Raw genomic sequence first — 18992 nt, forward strand, 5'->3', positions numbered from 1 at the left:
ATTGTCATTCAGTTTGGGTAAGCCCACAGAAGGCATCCCTCCATAATATGCAGATGACATCATTCCCTGCATACTGCCAGTCCCTCTCCTGTCTGTCTCCTCCATGCTGACGAGCGCTATGCAACGCTCTCGCTTAGGTCTCCGACGTTCTGAAGGTCGTCTTCACTGTGCGCGCCTGGGGGCAGAACATTCTGTTTCACAGTGATCTATAAATGGCACGTCAAGGCAAATTGTGCATTGTACAGTCAGCTAAATTGGATTGTTTCCCCTGAATCCGTTCGCTCGGGTGGCGACAAACACCATAATTATGACTATGATTATCCACGTTATAATGAAACGGTGCAATTATCATTATTACAGCTTGTAATTGTTCACTTGTTAATTTATCGGATTTAAAATTAGTAAACTACTATTTTATCTCTCTCTTTATGCCAGGAATAGGAGGTGTGTGTGGGTGGGAGGGGGGAGGAGATGGGGGAGGAATAAAACAATAATTTAGCTTAAACTCATTAATTTGCAACATTATGTTAGTCAAGAGAAAAACTGTGTGAATGAAGCCAAAACTGTGGTTACGCAAAGGACATAGGCCTCGAATTAAAAAAAGACAGCAGATAAAATTCTAAGGACTACTTCATATTCTTCTCAAAGTGACACTGGGAAATCTCTTCTTGTTTGTTCAACATAATTAACTTACACAATGGCTAGCTCTTAATCCTTGGACATATAATGATAAATGGATTTTAGGATGCTTCTTTTCAGTATACCTAGGAAACACTTAAAATTCCTCAGGCATGGCAAATCATAAATGGGACCATTTTATTTTATTTTTATAGCCATTCCGGAAAAACACAGACCTATTTCTCTGCACGGAAAAGAAGCTTATCTGCATTTTTGCCGCCATCGTTGCTTTGCAAAGTTAGGAATTAAGTACCACTAGAAACAGAAGTGGAACAGTGGTCTCAGGGGACCGGGAGGATAAGGAAGGGATTATTTAATGACACGGAGTGAATACAAGCACATCTATAACTTATTCCCTTTCTGAGCAGAACTACGATAAACGGCTGGAAGCGGTTATCTGACCGGCTGCGGTGAGTGACAGCATCGGTGTTCTCAGTGCACCGAGTAAACAAGCCTCCTGTTATCTTACTTTCCATTCCTCCAGGAGTCTGATTGAAGTAAAGTGCTAGATTATGCCTAGCCAACCTGTGGCTCCCTAGCTGTAGTGAAACTACAAGTCCCAGCATGCTTTACCAGCACACCTGTGGAAGGGTAGGCTAGGAGAGGCACAGGTTGGTCAAGCTTGTTCTATAAATACAACTATTATTACTTCATCCAATATGAGAAAGTGACCTGCGATAATGACAGATCGGGATACGGTCACTAGTTCTGCCCTATTTGGGTCAACCACAGAAGGTCGACAGGGCTTAGGTCGATAACTGAAATATGTCGACATGGTTAAGGTCGAAAGCCGACAGAAGCATTAGTCAACAATGGGAAGGTCAACAGTTAAAAGGGCAACATGAGTTTTTCACGGGTTTGAGCCACAATGAGTGCCGACAGGCGGTATTTCATACTCTACCCTCCACTCTAGCAGTGGTTCCCAACCCTGGTCCTCAAGGACCCCCAACAGTGCACAGTTTCCAGTTCTGCACACAGCATCACAGGTGACATAATGAGCTCCACCTGTGGATCTTTTAAAATGTGTCTGAATGATGAGTGCGCCTGCCGGGTGACCTGGAAAACGTGCACTGTTGGGGGTACTTGAGGACCAGGGTTGGCAACCACTGCACTATGGCGAGGTGGGAGATATAACAGTGTGTCAAGTGCAGCGAGGCACCGTACCCGAAGCATGTTGCCATTTGAGACAAAACATGTAAAAACCTCATGTTGACCTTTTTTGTGTCGACCTTTCAACCTTAGCCGTGTTGACCTAAGGCCTGTCGAACCTCAGCGGTCGACCCAATGATCCAGTCCTTGGAGCAATAGATGGGGTTTGGATGACGCTGGAGGTGTTATCCTGGTAATATTGAGCAATATGTACCTCAGTCCAGAAAGCCTCAACAATTGTGCGGTGTTAATCGAGAGATGACAAAAGTCTTCCAAGGTAGCGGGACTCAGATAAATGAGAAGGTGGGTCTAGTCCTCATGTGCTCAACACCAATCTGTAGTGTAGCCAATGGGAGCGCCTGAACACAAATAGTCACCGTTATCAGTAGCTATAGTTTTGTCAGGCCACTCCCCCTTAAATGGTGATCTGTGGAGTGATTTCCGTTAGTGACAAAAGTTACCTAATGCAGCAACTAGCAACTCTGACGCCTACAAGTAATAAAAATAACCAAGCCAACATACTGAATGACCAGAAGCATAACAACTAAATAATACACCTAAACAAAATAAGGCAATATTTCTAAATAAATAAGAACTTGCGGTACTTGTTTCCTAGCACGGCCACCACGATTTCTATCGTGGTGGTCGTGTCGGAAAAAATTGCGTCGGTCGCGTCGGCTGCATACAAAAACGCACACGACACGATGTACCCGATTTCTCCATAGGCTTCAATGTTAAAATAATTTAACATTGAAGCCTATGGAGAAATCGGGTCCATCGCGTCTCCATAGGCTTCAATGTTAAATTATTTTAACATTGAAACTGAGTACATTTAAAATAGAAAAAAAAGTAAATGGCCCAATATGGGCCATTTCTCATTGGCTATGGCCCCGGCATATGTGTGTAAAAAATAATGGCCCCCCATTGTGACCGCCACCCCCACGATTGACGCGAACCCGAAGCGTGGCGAGCGCAGCGAGCCCGCGAGGGGCGGCGGTGCGCGTCCTCCGACCTTTTCATTCCCCTACTATCCACGTCGGCGTGGAGTTGAGAATATAAAGTGTGGCGAGCGTAGCGAGCCCGAAGCGTGGCGAGCCCCGCGAGGGGACGCGGATACCTGTCAAGCCCGCGAGGGACGCCCCTCGTGGGCTTGACAGGTATCCGCGTCCGCTCGCCACGCTTCGGGCTCGGTGGCTCGCTACACTTTATATTCTCAACTCCACGCCGACGTGGATAGTAGGGGAATGAAAAGGTCGGAGGACGCGCACCGCCGCTGCTCGCCACGCTTCGGGTTCGCGTCAATCGTGGGGGTGGCGGTCACAATGGGGGGCCATTATTTTTTACACGCATATGCCGGGGCCATACCCAATGAGAAATGGCCCATATTGGGCCATTTCCCATTTTTACCTATGTTAAATGCACTCATTTTCAATGTTAAAATATTTTAACATTGAAGCCTATGGACAAATCGGGTCCATCGCATAGGCTTCAATGTTAAAATATTTTAACATTGAAGCCTATGGAGAAATCGGGGGCATCTCGTCGGACGCGCATAGGCTTCAATGTTAAAATATTTTAACATTGAAGCCTATGGGGAAATCGCGGGCATCGTGTGCCTTAAAGTTAAGGCCCGCGATTGTGGCCGTGCTAGGAAACAAGTACCGAACTTGCAAAACCTGCTGCTTACTTTTGGCAAGTTTCCCAAGAATCATTGTCATGCAATATTGTGTCTGCCTGCTGAAATCGCCACCACTGCTTGCTGCAGTCACAAGCAAGACACTGGGGGCCGGATCATACAGGTATATCCATATTGCAGATGGATTTCTGCCTTTGCTGAATGATCCCCTTGGCACAGAAGCTTTGCCTCAGCCCAAATCAATGAGTGCGGCAAACTCACAGATAACCCAGCAGATCCCCATCATCACATAGAAGCATCCTAATTATAAAGACAAAGGCACTGTTCTTAGCTGAACTCGCAAAGAAGGCCGATAACATGTGATAACCAGTGTGTGTGTCCAGAACTCTCCTCAGACACAAACAAAGGACGTGGACAATTCTAAAAGCCGACAGAACCCCAAATATAAGACATTCACAGCTAGTTTCAGTGCTACAAGCACAATTTCCTTGTGGCTACAAAGAAAAGGGTATGGGTTAGGTCAACATGCATTGGGTCGACACCAATAGGTCAACATTCAAAAAGGTCAACATGGGGCTTTTCTCTGTGGATACTGAAATGTAGCCCGCTGCGCTCGAAATGCTTCGGGCACGGCCTGGTGGATGGTAGGGCATGAAATACCGCCTGTCGGCACATGTCAGCTCAAAGACAGGGAAAACCCCATGTCGACCTTTTGACTGTCAACATTGCCCATGTCGACCTAATGACATATCGACCTAATGACCGTATGCCCAAAGAAAACGAGTAGTTGGTTGGAGACACAAATACAACTGATACTCAGGGTCCTACATCATTAGTTTATCGTGTACAAATACCTGCAGATTACAAGTATGGCAGAGAAAGGGAAGAGGTTTTAACAATCATATTGCCCTTCTATAAATACTCTAATACCCCTTTCACACCAGCCTAAATTCCCAGGTTGAGTCCGGGAACAACCCGTTACTAGCGCTGGTGTGAAAGGTTCCCGGGAAAAATTACTGGGCTAATTTGCTTGTTCCCGAGTTCAACCTGGGGAACTGGCTGGTATGAATGGGGTAGGGTACATTTACCCCTGTTGACAGTCCTCGGTGTCCTGTCCGGTCGGGAATCCACGCAGGCGGCAGGCGCAAATGACGGGACAGGCGGTGGATGATAATGACGCAGCTCTGTGTATATCCCCGGCCTGCACAGAGGACAAACAACCTGGGTGAGTATTCTCACCACCTCCTGCCCACCTCAGCCACCATCCCGCCGACTGCCCGACACCATCCCGCCAACTGCCGGCCTCCTTCACACACCAGAAAATGCAGGGACTTTTCTGGTGTGAAAGGGGCCAACCCGGGAATGGCCCGGCATGATTCCTGGGCCATATTCCCGGGTAGGTCCCTGCATTTTCTGGTGTGAAAGGGGTATTATAGGGGCGATTCAATTGTTTGCAGGCCAAAATAGATGCTAATGAGCGATATATGTAGCTTCTATAAAGTTTATCTAACACTTTGTTATCCATTCAATTTACAGCCCTCCTACCCTGGGTCAAATGTGAACAGATGCAATTTATACCTTTCCCATGAGCTCTCACATGCAAATTGAAAACTTAAGCTGGACACACACACACACACACACACACACACACACACTAGTAGATCAATTGATTTGCATATATTTATTAACAGTTTCTTATATAGCGCACACATATTACGCTGCGCTTTACAGAGAATATTTGAACACTCACATCAGTCCCTGCCCCAGTGGAGATTGCAATCTATATTCCCTACCACATGTACACACACACACAGAGATTCTAGGGTTAATTTCATTAGGAGCCAAACAACCTACCAGTATCTTTTTGGATTGTGGGAGGAAACCGGAGCACCCGGAGGAAACCCCACGCAAGTACGGGGAGTATGGGCCATGGCGGGAATAGAACCCATGACCTCAGTGCTGTGAGGCAGTAATGCTAACCATTACACCATCCGTATTGCCCCCGTACTGTAGATATATATCTACAGACGGATAGGGCAGTGTGTTCTCCATCGGGATTGACATCACAACTGGGACGGCGCATGCCCATTGAGCTGTCAATCATGACATGTCCTGCAGCGGCTGTACAGGCGGTCGGGAGATCTCTTGTACACACAGAACAATGCACCAATGTATCTTTAGATATTTCGGGCATCAATGCGATAATATTGTTGGTACACACTGGCTGGTGGTCCATAGATATATATCGGCCGCTCAATCGAATGGCTAATATAACGGCCAGTGTGTACGCACTGGCACAGCCTAAAATTCCCCTTCATTAATAGGCTTCTTCCTAAGTAGTTGCAGGAGTGTTTCCCATATACAGAGGATTTGAGATTTTCTCAAGACTCACAGGTGGACACAGGTAACACACACATTATAATTAATATATATATATATATATATATATATATATATATATATATATATATATATATATATATATATATATATATATATATATATATATATATATATATATATATATATATATAAATCAGGCGTCACTCGGAGTCTTGAAGTAAATAAAGTGCTTTATTGCATATCAGGTGACCTACACCAGTGTTTCGAGCCCAGTGCTCGTCCTCACACACACACACACACACACACACACACACACACACACACACACACAATAACACTGAACTGCAGACCGATGCAATGAAATAGTTTAGATACAAAAAAGCAGCTGAAATGATGGGCAATAGCCAGACGACTCAAGGGCTACAGCGCCTGCACACCATAGGACTCAAGGCAGAGTATTTTGCTGCCTATCGAGCAGGTAATCACCCGCCGCACATCTGCCCCACCCCCCCTTGCTGAGCTTGCACATCCACTTGCATGCAGCTGCACAAAGAAAAAAATCATCCAAAAAATTGTCTGCCGTGGGTACGCCCAGTGTTTTTATGGGCACTCCTTTGCTTCCGCCCCATGCCCGCCCTCACGTGAGCGAACACCCCAGCAAATGTGAAACTCGCCAAAAGCGTTCGCTCAGGAGGTTTGCAGATGCGCAAACCCCGACCATAGGGGACAGGGCTGAATTCAGACCTGAGCGATCAGGTCTGAATCATCCCCCTAAGTTTCAAATACCACATGACAATAGATTGATCGGAGATATTAGGGTGCCCACACACGGTTACATTTGAACTTTTTAGCTACAATAGCATCTAGTTCAGATCGCACTCTGTTCGTTTTGCCTTGAGATCCACGCGGCCGTGTAGTCCATATGGCAAGGCAGAACAGTATGTGCAGGCAGGTATTTTGGAACTAGATCGCATGTACCCATTGTCATGTGTCATTGACTATTGTAGTGTAGTAAAAAAAATCGGGTAGAGTTCAAATCGCATCCAACGTACAGTCCGAATTGTGTGGCTCACATCTCACCGTGTGTGGGCACTATTAGATAGGTCCAAAGCCCTGTTGTTCTGTCGAATGAGAATATCAATGGTGGTTTTAAGGACATTTGTTTGGGAAAAAACTCCGGCAGGTATCTTTTCAGTTTTGATCTTACAATGGTTCACAAGAAAGGGATTCCTCCTAACCCCAGTCTTTGCCAGCGAATTGATGTTTTCTACTATCCAGCTGAGAAGGCATCATGGTTGCATTACAATGTTTTAAGATATCAAACACCTGTATACCTTCCAACTATCCTGATTCCAGGAGGCCGGGGTAAGACTTTAATCACCGGCTGCTCTAAGCAGCGAGTGATTCCTGAATAGCGCTACGCTACTCCACCGCATTCTGCCACGCTGCCAGCAGACCCTCCAGCCCCGTCTCCCCAAACCCCACTCCATGGAAAGCATCCCCTCCACCCCCTGCAATTCGATAGACATTGTGTTACACATGCTATCTATCGACACTACATTCAGCGGCAGGCCCACACATCGCATTAATTTGATTTATCGGTCAGATGTGGTCGAAATCGAATGATTGCATGCAATATCTCACAAGTGTATGGGCAGCTTTAGAATAAGAGAGGTCAAAATCAACGGTACTTATGTAGTATCTGGGCGTCCGATTTAGAAATCGGGTCGGATCGGTAGCATCGCATCGTATGCGACCAAATCGTATGATATGCGATGGTCCCGATTTTTCCATAGGATTCAATGTTAAAATGGTCTGAGTCCATTTTAACATAGAATTCAATGGGAAAAAGGGGTCCTTTTCCTTTCCCCACCATCCAAGTGGGCATGGAGGTGGATATAAACCTGTGGCGAGCGCAGCGAGGGGACACAGAATACTTTTTAAGAAATCTGCATCGCTTTGCTCGCCTCGCTACGCTCGCCACAGGTTTATATCCAACTCCATGCCCACTTGGATAGTGGGGAAATGAACAGGACATTGAATCCTATGCAAAATCGCATCACATCGCATGCCATATCGGATGCGATTTTTCCGAAAATCGCGTTGAATCGCATCTGATTGTATGCCTTAAGGTAAGGCATACAATCAGAAAATCAGCAGCCCAGATACTACATAAGTTCCAAATCAACTTATATGGTAGAAGTCTGCTGCAAAGTTTGCCAATTCTTACTGTTTCAGGCATGCTCTGCCCACATCACAAGCTTTTCATTACCACAATTGGTCTGTGTATGCAGTCCTCTTCTGATGACAATGGAGCTTGAATTGACCCCGACATCCAACCCCAGGTGCAAACAGATCTTTATTTAGCCACTGAAATCTGTAGCCAAATGAAACTATGCACCATCGCATTATCATCCTGTGTGTTGCTATGGATGGGCCTCATATTCTCTAACAAGTCATAGTTCTCCGTAGCACCTGACCAAATACTAAAGAAACAGTTTATATAAGTAGTAAGCTTATGAAAGGTAACAAGGTAAACTATTGAAGGAAAACTATTGAAAAGGTAACAAGGTAAAACTTCCTGTTTCCGGTTGTTAGGTCGACAGTCAATAAGTCGAGCACTATTGCTCGACATGGATATACGGTCAACCTAAGTGTCACAATTTTTTCATTCCGATAAGAGGATTTTGGGTACTTACCGATAAATCCATTTCTCTGAATCAGCAGGTGACACTGGAACTCACATTGGGGTTTAGAGCTGGGACAGCTGGGAGCTAGGCACTACTAATTTAATTAGGGAAGGCTACTCCTCCCCTCTAAGCCCCATCAGCCCCCAGTTAGGAAATTGTCCTACTAGAGGAGATGGTAATAGTAAATCGTTCATTGAGACAACAACATTCATCAAATCATACTATAAAAGTAACCAAACTTGCACGAAAGAACACAAAAGGCAGGAAAAACTCCAGAGCTGGGAGGGCGTCCAGTGTCACCTGCTGATTCAGAGAAATGGATTTATCGGTAAGTACCCAAAATCCTCTTTTCTCTATCATGTAGCAGGTGACGCTGGAACTGACATTGGGGAGGTTCTAAAGACCATGCCCCGGGTGGGAGAGCTCTGTGTATCCTGCAACACCAGACGACCAAAAGTCGTAGATAAAGAGGCAAACGTATCAAACTGGTAAAAGCGAACAAACATGTTCACTGACGACCACGTGGCCGCCCTACAGAGCTGAGAAGCCGTGGCTCCCCTCTGAGCGGCCCAGGATGTACTCACCGATCTCGTGGAATGTGCCTTCACCGTAGAAGGCGGCGACTTCCCTGCCTGCACATACGCCTGTGCAATGGTCAGACGTATCCACCTGGCCAAAGTCTGTTTCGACGCCGGCCATCCTCTGCGGAAAGCGTCATACAGAACAAAAAGACAATCAGACTTTCTGATAGATGAAGTCCTTGCCACGTAAATCCTCGGAGCCCGAACAACATCCAATGTAGACTGAGAAGAGTCACTCCGAAAGGCAGAAACCACGATAGGCTGATTCACGTGGTATTTTGACACCACCTTCGGAAGAAAAGACGGATGTGTACGCAACTCCGCTCTATCCTCATGGAGTATAAGATACGGAGCCTTACAAGATAAAGCGCTCAGCTCAGACACTCGGCGGGCTGAAGCTAGAGCCAGTAGTAGAACGGTCTTCCAAACGAGGAACTTTAAAGGTACCTTCTCTAAAGGCTCAAAAGTCCTGGACTGGAGGAAAGAAAGGACCAAGGCTAAGTCCCAAGGAGGTGTTGGTGGGACAAACGGAGGCTGGACCCGTACAACTCCTTGAAGGAAAGTCTGGATCTCAGGAATGAGTACTACCTTCCTCTGAAAAAGAATGGATAGCGCCGAGATCTGCACCAAAATGAACAACCTGCAGGAGCAGGTAGAAAGGTGACCAGCTTCCTGAGCACAATTTTCTAACTGGGGGCTGATGGGGCTTAGAGGGGAGGAGTAGCCTTCCCTAATCAAATTAGTAGTGCCTAGCTCCCAGCTGTCCCAGCTCTAAACCCCAATGTGAGTTCCAGTGTCACCTGCTGCATGATAGAGAAAACTTGTTTATACTTTACAATCTACATGAATTCTACAATCGGGAATGGCAGAGCTTTTCACATCGACATTTTGACTGTCCTACTCGATTACTACGATCCACGGAAGGACGACTACTAACAGTACCCAGAATCTCCCAGAATTCATCTGGGGGTCAAGCTTTCAACTTTGCTGCTCCAACTCTGTGGAACTCTCTTCCTCGCACAGTGTGAGAAGCCCCCACTGTAGAATCCTTTAAAAATAGACTAAAGACGTACTTATTTACTCAAGCATTTCACTGACATCAACTTTTAAGCTTGTTGTGTATTTTGAGCTGTAAAAAGACAATGGTATAGCACTTTGAATCCTATTGTGAGGAAAGCGCTATATAAATATTATTATTATTTTGCTTGTGTCAACCTTTTGTCATGTCAACTTTTGTCATGTCAACCAATACTGTCAATCTAATAATCCACTCCCAACACTTCCATAATTTCACAAAAGTTACAGGGAATGTCTTATGCCGCAAATATTCAAAAGTTGCAGAAAATATGAGCCATGTTAACAAATATTCAGCTATGGGTGCCAGATGATGGCCCGATAATCAGGATCCCAACATCGGAATCCCGACTATTCAAACGTCCAACAATTGGGTTCCCCACTGACAGGGGCCCACGACGAGTGGCAAGTGCAGGAGTACCAGCGGTCGGGATTCCGATGACGGTATACTGGTAGTTGGAATCCTGACTGTCAGGTCTCCATACCACACCCTTCAGCACAGACTGTGTAATGGTTAGCATTACTGCCTCACAGCAATGAGGTCATGGGTTCAATTCCCCCCACTTCTAAAGAAACCCAGGTACTTGTGAGTTATCTGGGCTGCCGATTTTTTGATTGTATGCCTTAAATTAAGGCATACAATCAGATGCGATGCGATGCGATATCGCATCGCATCGCATGCGACCATCGGATGCGATGACCCGATTTTTCCATAGGAATCAATGTTAAAATGGACTGAGTGCATTTTAACATGGAATTCAATGGGAAAAAGGGGTCCTTTTCATACCCCTACTATCCAAGTGGGCATGGAGTTGGATATAAACCTGTGGCGAGCGTAGCGAGCCACCGAGCCCGAAGCGTGGCGAGCCCCGCGAGGGGACGGTATTCTGTGTCCGCTCGCCACGCTTCGGGCTCGGTGGCTCGCTACGCTCGCCACAGGTTTATATCCAACTCCATGCCCATTTGGATAGTAGGGGTATGAAAAGGACCCTTTTTCCCATTGAATTCCATGTTAAAATGGACTCAGTCCATTTTAACATTGATTCCTATGGAAAAATCGGGTCATCGCATCGCATCCGATGGTCGCATGCGATGCGATGTGCCCGATCCGACCCGATTTAGAAATCGGCAGCCCGGATAACTCACAAGTACCGAAACCCATACACTAGAGCGATTTACATGCAATTTCAGTGATAAATTGCATGTACAGTGCCCAGATTGCATGTACATGACAAGAGGTGCAATGCACGTTCCCATGCATATTGCATCGCACTTCCTAGATTGCACATGCCGCTCAAGCAATCTGTCCCCGCCATCAGGTGATCTTCTATAGGTTTCCTCCTACCTGGTGGCTGGTCTCCTCCCCCCCTCCGACCCAGCGGCTGGTCTCCTCCCACCCACCATGGTTAGAGGGTTGGAGGAGATTTTAAACTAGGCGACAGGGGGGTGGGGGCAGCAAGACATTATGGGACCATCAGGGAGAGAAGCCGGACTGGGATCAGGAATCATATGGGGGAAGGAGATGGAGGGGGGGACGGAGACATAGACAAAGTCCTGGGACATAACAAGGGTATAATCGGGGGTAACTTTCAGGGTGCATCAGGAATGTCATGTAATAAAATGTTATGTTGTAACAGTCACGTTACCCCATTACAGTTCTTAGGTACAGAAGATCTTAGTATACGGGAAGGAGTGAATGACAGAGGAAGAATTCCCGGAACTATGGAGAGGGCAGGCAGTGTGCATGGTGGGGAGGCCTGTAGAGAGTCTATTGAAGGGGAGAGGGGAAAGAGGAAGCTAGTAATGAATTCAAATGGGTCCTGGGGTGAAACTAATCACAATATTAGAGCCATATCTAAAAATAAACATAAATTAAAATGCTTACTGGCTAATGCAAGAAGCTTAGTGAGTAAAATCGGGGAGCTTGAAACGGTGATCAGTAGGGATGACTACGACATCATTGGTATTACAGAAACATGGTGTAATGAGTCGCATGACTGGGCATTAAACATGGAGGGATATACACTCTACAGGAAAGACAGGGAAAATAGAAGGGGCGGGGGTGTGTGCCTATATGTAAATAATAACTTAACATCATGTGAGAAAAATATGAGCACAGACCTGGAAGACGACAACTCGGAGACAGTGTGGGCAGAGATAACCGACAATAATAAGAAACCAAAAAACAAATTTATAATAGGGGTATGCTATAGACCACCAAATATAAATGAAAGGGAAGAGTCTCTTCTTCTAAACCAAATCAAACAAGCATCAAATCAGGGTCAGGTATTAATTATGGGGGATTTTAATTTACCCGACATTGATTGGGAAAACGAAACAGGTAAATCAGCAAGAAGCAATGGGTTCTTAAGCTTACTTAAAGACCAGTTTATTACACAAACGGTAGAAACTCCAACTCGTGATGAGGCGCTCTTGGACTTAGTATTAACAAATAACACAGACTTAGTTTCAAACACAAAAGTAATTGAACAATTAGGGAATAGTGATCACAATATGGTTTCACTGGAAATCAACTTCAGTAAATTACATCAAGAAGGATCTGCAAAAATACTAAACTTCAGAAAAGCGAACTTTGAATTATTCAGGGAAGCTCTAACAGGAATTGGGTGGGAAACTGTTATGGAGGGAAAAAATGCAGAGGAAATGTGGGATACTCTAAAAAAGGTGCTTGATTCACTAACTATTGAATACATTCCTAAAGTAACTAAAGGTAAATTCAACAAAAAAAAGCCACCATGGTTGGACAAAGAAGTAAGGTCAGCTATCAACAATAAAACCAGAGCCTTTAAATTCTATAAAAATAACTTGAATGAGGAGGCGTTCGCAAAATACAAAGAATCAAACAAAACTTGTAAAGGGGTAATCAAAGCAGCTAAAATATTATATGAAGAGCGCATAGCCACTGAAAGCAAAACCAACCCAAAGAAGTTTTTTAAATACATAAATAGTAAACGTTTAATTAAGGAAAACATAGGCCCACTAACTGATACTAGTGGAAAAAGTGTTACTGAGGACAAGGGAAAAGCAAAACTGTTAAATGAGTTCTTCTCATCAGTATTTACTAAGGGAGAGCAGACTGTGAAACGAACATTTACCACAAATGGGACAAATAAGCCAGATCTCATTGTGGATTTCACGCCAAAGGAAATAATACTGAGGCTAAGCAAACTCAAAACAAATAAGTCACCAGGGCCAGATGGGATTCATCCGAGGGTATTAATGGAATTAAGGGATGAACTAGCTACCCCCCTACATTATATCTTTAGCAAGTCACTATCGTCAGGTATAGTACCAAAAGATTGGAGAATAGCAGAGGTAGTGCCAATATTCAAAAAAGGAAAAAAGGAAGATCCCGCTAATTACAGACCCGTTAGTTTAACATCAATTGTGGGTAAACTATTTGAAGGATTTTTAAGGGATGGTATTCAGGAATATTTAGATCATAACCGTCTACTCAGTACTAACCAACATGGGTTCGTGAAAAATCGTTCATGCCAAACTAATCTACTAGGGTTCTATGAAGAGGTTAGCAAAAACCTCGATAATGGAAATGCTGTAGATGTGATTTTCCTAGATTTCGCTAAAGCATTTGATACTGTCCCACACAAGAGATTGATTAATAAAATGGAGAACCTAGGATTGGGTGAAAATATCTGCAGATGGGTAGGGAATTGGCTATGTAATAGAGAACAAAGAGTGGTTGTGAATGGTGCCGTATCAGATATGATACCGGTACTAAGTGGAGTGCCCCAGGGTTCGGTTTTGGGGCCCATTTTGTTTAACATTTTTATTAACGATATTGGGATAGGGTTACTCAGCAATGTATCCATCTTTGCGGACGATACAAAACTTAGCAAAGTCATCAAATCACCAGAAGATGTCACCATGCTTCAAAATGATCTTGCAATTCTAGATGAGTGGGCAAAAAAATGGAAGATGAGGTTCAATGTAGATAAATGTAAGGTTATGCACCTTGGGAGACACAACCAGTGTGCAAGTTACAACCTTAGCGGAGAGGAACTGGGTAATTCCATACTTGAAAAGGATCTAGGAGTCCAAATAGACAGCAATCTAGGATGTAGTGCCCATTGTAATGTAGCTACAAAAAAGGCCAACAAAATTCTGGCATGTATTAAGAGGGGAATGGAAACTAGGGACTCAAGGGTAATTATGCCACTATATAAAGCATTGGTGAGACCTCACCTAGAGTACGGAGTACAGTTCTGGGCCCCACACTATAAAAAGGACATCATAGAATTAGAAAAAGTCCAAAGGCGAGCAACAAAGCTTATTAGGGGAATGGAGAATTTAAGCTACGGGGAGAGATTAAGCAATTTGGGACTATTTACATTAGAAAAGAGACGTTTAAGGGGGGACATGCTCAACATGTACAAGTATATCAAGGGCCAATATAAGGAACTGTCACACACCCTATTTTCTACTAGAAAGGAATCTAGGACGCGAGGGCATGAGTATAGATTAGAAGAAAAAAGATTTCATTCAGCTAGTAGAAAGAATTTCTTTACGGTCAGAACAGTCAAACTCTGGAACTCTCTTCCCAGAGAGGTGGTAACGGCTGGCTCATTAAATGCGTTCAAGGCAAAGTTGGACAAACATTTACTGGAGAAAAACATCCATGGGTACAAATAAAAAATATAATTTGTCTGTAAAATACCAGAACCTACCAAATCAGCAATGGATATCTATACCAGGTTGAACTAGATGGACGCAAGTCTTTTTTCAGCCTTACCTACTATGTAACTATGTAACCTCCGACGGCAGCGGCAGCAGCAGAAGACGACGGGCTCTGGTGGTTCAGGAACCCTGGATGCCTGCCGCCGCACACTGCCAGTGCCTACACACCCCTGTGATGCCACTGCGCGCTGTCATGGGAGCCGTCTGCAGCACGGAAGCAGGTCTCGCCGCTCCCTTCCTCCTCCTCCCTCCCAGCGTGAGCAACAGCAGCAGTTGAGCCTGGTGCTGATTTCCAAAATACGGGGGACCCCTACTCCTTTTGTCCTCCGTATTTTGGGGACCAGGACCGGGCCAAGAGCTTGGCTATAGAAATACAGGGGGACCCCAGCGTCCCCCCACCCCCCGTATTTCTGAAATCAGGACTGCATACCTCCCAACTGTCTCGAATACCCCAGGAACGTTGGGGACGTTCCAGCGGCCGGCAGTGGGGCAGTTGGGAGTCCCCTGCGAGGTGCTGACCAGCGCTAAATAGACGCTGTGCACAGCGTCTATTCCTGCAGCCAGAGGGGGTTGGGGCATGGCTAGAGGCTCACAGAGCACCATTCCCCCGCAGCGTCAAAACAGGGGCCATGTCCCCAAAGCTGCAAAACGGGGCGTGGCCTCAAGGGTTGATGCCCTTTCTCTGCAAGCGGTGCGCGCTTTTGTCCCTACTTGCAAGAACAAAAAGGGAGGTATGGGACCTGCTCAATGAGTTATAGCTGGGTAGGGGGACCCCACTCATTTTTTTAAATATAATTATTAATTTCTATTTTATTACACAGAGAAGCCTGCATGGATCTGACTGATCCGTGCAGGCTTCAGCCAAATACGCCTGGAAAATAAGTATTTTCCAGTTGTATTTTTTTCTGAATTACCGGCCGAATTCAGCAGTACTATTTAGACCCTGTAGTACAGCCCATCAGACATGGGTTGATAAATTGCATGCAATATATCTGATGTGAAATAAGCCCTCAAGTACAGAATCTGCCGCGCAGGACTCCCGTAAGCTGCCGGGGAGTTCAAGGGAAATCTCATGCAATTTCAAGCGTCGGATAAATTGCCATAGTGTATGGCCACCTTAACTGTGGGGAGTTTGTATATTCTCCCCGTGCTTGCTTGGATTTCCTCAGTGTACTCCCACAATCGCTGTGGAATGTGTGCGTGCTACATACATTTCTGTTAGTACTTTAAACAAAACAAAAAAAACAACAACAAGGCAATCCAGGGTAACTATACTCACAAGAAAACAAACAATTCATTGATCAGAAACAACACTACATGTAAAATAAACATTTCTTTTAGTATTCAGTCATTGACAATAAATTAAAACATGCGCTCTAGTCACACCAGGATTAGATCATTCACTTAATTAGCTGTAAACGCAGCACATGACAACAAGACAAAGTTCAGAAGTGAAAATGTTGAATCATCCACAACAAACAATAGATTTGCTTTCAAAACTTTTAAAAAATGCATTATGTCTAGGACAACATGATATAATCAGTCGCGGAAGATTTCATAAAAGCACCTAATTTGCATAAAGTAATAGTGTTTATGACCCTTCTGAACACCTATAACACACAAATCAGAGCCTTAACTTTGCAATTCACACCAGTACATCTCCCCTTTCTATGTTGGTCATTAGCCCAAATACTAAGAATATAAGGCCAGATGTACTAAGCCTTGGAGAGTACTAAAGTAGAGAGAGATAAACTAACTTATTGTACTAAATCAGTGGTTTCCAACCCTGGTCCTCAAGTACCCCAACAGTGCACGTTTTCCAGGTCACCCGGCAGGTGTACTCATTATTCAGACACATTTTAAATGACCCACAGGTGGAGCTAATTATGTCAATTGTGATTCTGTGTGGAGACCTGGAAAACATGCACTGTTGGGGGTACTTGAGGACCAGGGTTGGGAACCACTGTACTAAAAAAAAAAAAAGCCTGTAACATGGAGCAGACTGGTTGGTACTTTGGGGCCCATTTATTATGGATCGCATATTCAATGCGATCTGGGCGAGATCCTACCGCATGGGATCATATTGCAACATGCGATCCTAACGATGAGCTGTATCTCTGCGCAGGGACAGGAGCTTCGGTTGACAGCGGAGCACAGCAGCCGGCAAAGCGGAGTTTAGCCCAAAGGCTACCACCATTCTAAGATGGCGGTAACTGTGGGGGACAATATGTGATATTAGGGTACTTATGTAATATCTGGGCTCCTGTTTTTCTTATGAGACCGCGTCCGCTCGCCACACTATATAAAATCAACTCCATGCGTAGTTGGATAGTAGGGGTATGAAAAAATGGGGTGCATTTAACATGGGAGCCCAGATAATACATAAGTACCGATATTAGCCAATCTGGCAGAATCGCAACTCCATTGAAACCTATAGACTTGCAGTTGCCTGCAGGACAGGACAAATCATAGAGATACCTGCTGCGGTCCCTTCTACTTAGTCACACGATACTTAATATTTGTGGCTAACCTTAGAAAACATCCATTAGCCAAAAATATTGAAAGATGAACGGCCCCTTTATCTCAATCAGATGTTCTCTAAACCAACTTGAACCAAGGGTATTTCCTTACAAAGGGGAAATAACATTGGCTGAACCTTTAACAGGCCTTTTTCCCTGTCACATGACTATAGTGACTGTATTGGCCAGCATACTGTAGGTCTTCACACACCAATAAACATTGAGGTTATTTTTAATTTATCGCCAGTCTCCTCCTGTGCTTGTAAGCCAAGCCATTTAGTCACTATCAGGTGTTATGACACAGACATGGTCTATGGATAAAATCCATGTGTCATATCCCAGGCGAGATAGAACTCCCCATATCATATAAAGTTATGGCTCAAAAGGACTGATCACGTGACCTTGGGGAACACAGTAAGGGGTACAACCATAATTTACCAATGATGAAACCAGTAACTACTCCAGAGTTGTCCTTTTATGTGATTTATGTGAATCACTGATAGATATTTTCTTGGACGTTTTTTGATGGAGATCAGGATTATTCCAACATCATCAATAAACATCCACATAATATACATATATACGATCAATGAATGGGTTCATTAACGACAATGTATAGACCAAACCCAAGGGAGGGACGAGCTGGCTGGCATTGGGGAGCAGCAGAGTTTCAGCCTGCAGGAGTCTGAGCAATACATCCCAGCTGTACGAACACACCATGCTTGGTGTAAGGAGCCCTACGCCCAGCCCCACCACTCCCCCCTCCCAGCAAATGACACTCCCTCACCGGTCCCCGCTGAGTGCTGACACTGGTGGCCATGGTCCTGGGGCAGCTCCTGTCTCCGACCAGCTCTCCTCACTCACGGACAGTCACTTCCTGCTCTACACAGCCTGCACCGCTGCGTCACACGGTCACCTGACCGAGCGCGGCGCGCATGCGCAGGATCCGAGCAGGCCAAGTGTCAGTAATAACTTTATCAACACGTACATCAGAGCCTCCAGCCTGACAGTGCCGTCACCGTGGCAACGGCTTCCATGTGGAACAGGATGATTGAGCCTACTAGTAGTACCATGATCAAGGGGTGATACCATGTGAATAATTAGGTTGGGACAAAATTCAGATTTGTAAATATAATGTTTACTGTGTACAAGGCACGTATCTATTTATGTTCTTTTATCTACTATATCTATATTTACACATCTATATCTGTATCTAGTTATTTATTAACAGTTTCTTATATAGCGCACACATATTACGCAGCGCTTTCCAGAGAATATTTGAACATTCACATCAGTCCCTGTCCCATTGGAGCTTACAATCTATATTCCCTACCACATGTAAACGCACACACATTCGTTCTAGGGTTAATTTTGTTAGGAGCCAAATAACCTACCAGTATGTTTTGGGATTGTGGGAGGAAACCAGAGTACCCAGAGGAAACCCACGCAAGTACAGGGAGCATATACAAACTCTTACGGTTAGGGCTATGGCAGGAATGAACCCATGACCTCAGCACTGTGAGGCAGTAATGCTAACCATTACACCAGGGTTGCCTACTTTTGAAAAATCATTTCAGGGAGAAATATAAAATCCAAGGGGCGGGCC

At 44.8% G+C, this 18992-nt stretch overlaps 1 protein-coding gene across 2 annotated transcripts in view; it reads right to left on the reverse strand.

Moving 5' to 3' along the window:
* TOLLIP (toll interacting protein) overlaps positions 1-18324 on the reverse strand; it is a 47835-nt gene extending 29511 nt beyond the window's left edge. For both annotated transcript variants that reach the window (XM_083165611.1, XM_083165610.1), the window contains exon 1: positions 18174-18324. In XM_083165611.1, coding sequence (XP_083021737.1) covers positions 18174-18206 — 33 coding nt within the window. In that variant the 5' untranslated portion in view covers positions 18207-18324. The remainder of the gene's footprint in view (positions 1-18173) is intronic.
* Positions 18325-18992: the final 668 nt, after the last annotated feature.

The sequence above is a fragment of the Crinia signifera genome, chromosome 11, assembly GCF_055691185.1.
Source record: "Crinia signifera chromosome 11, ASM5569118v1, whole genome shotgun sequence".
NCBI lineage: Eukaryota > Metazoa > Chordata > Amphibia > Anura > Myobatrachidae > Crinia > Crinia signifera.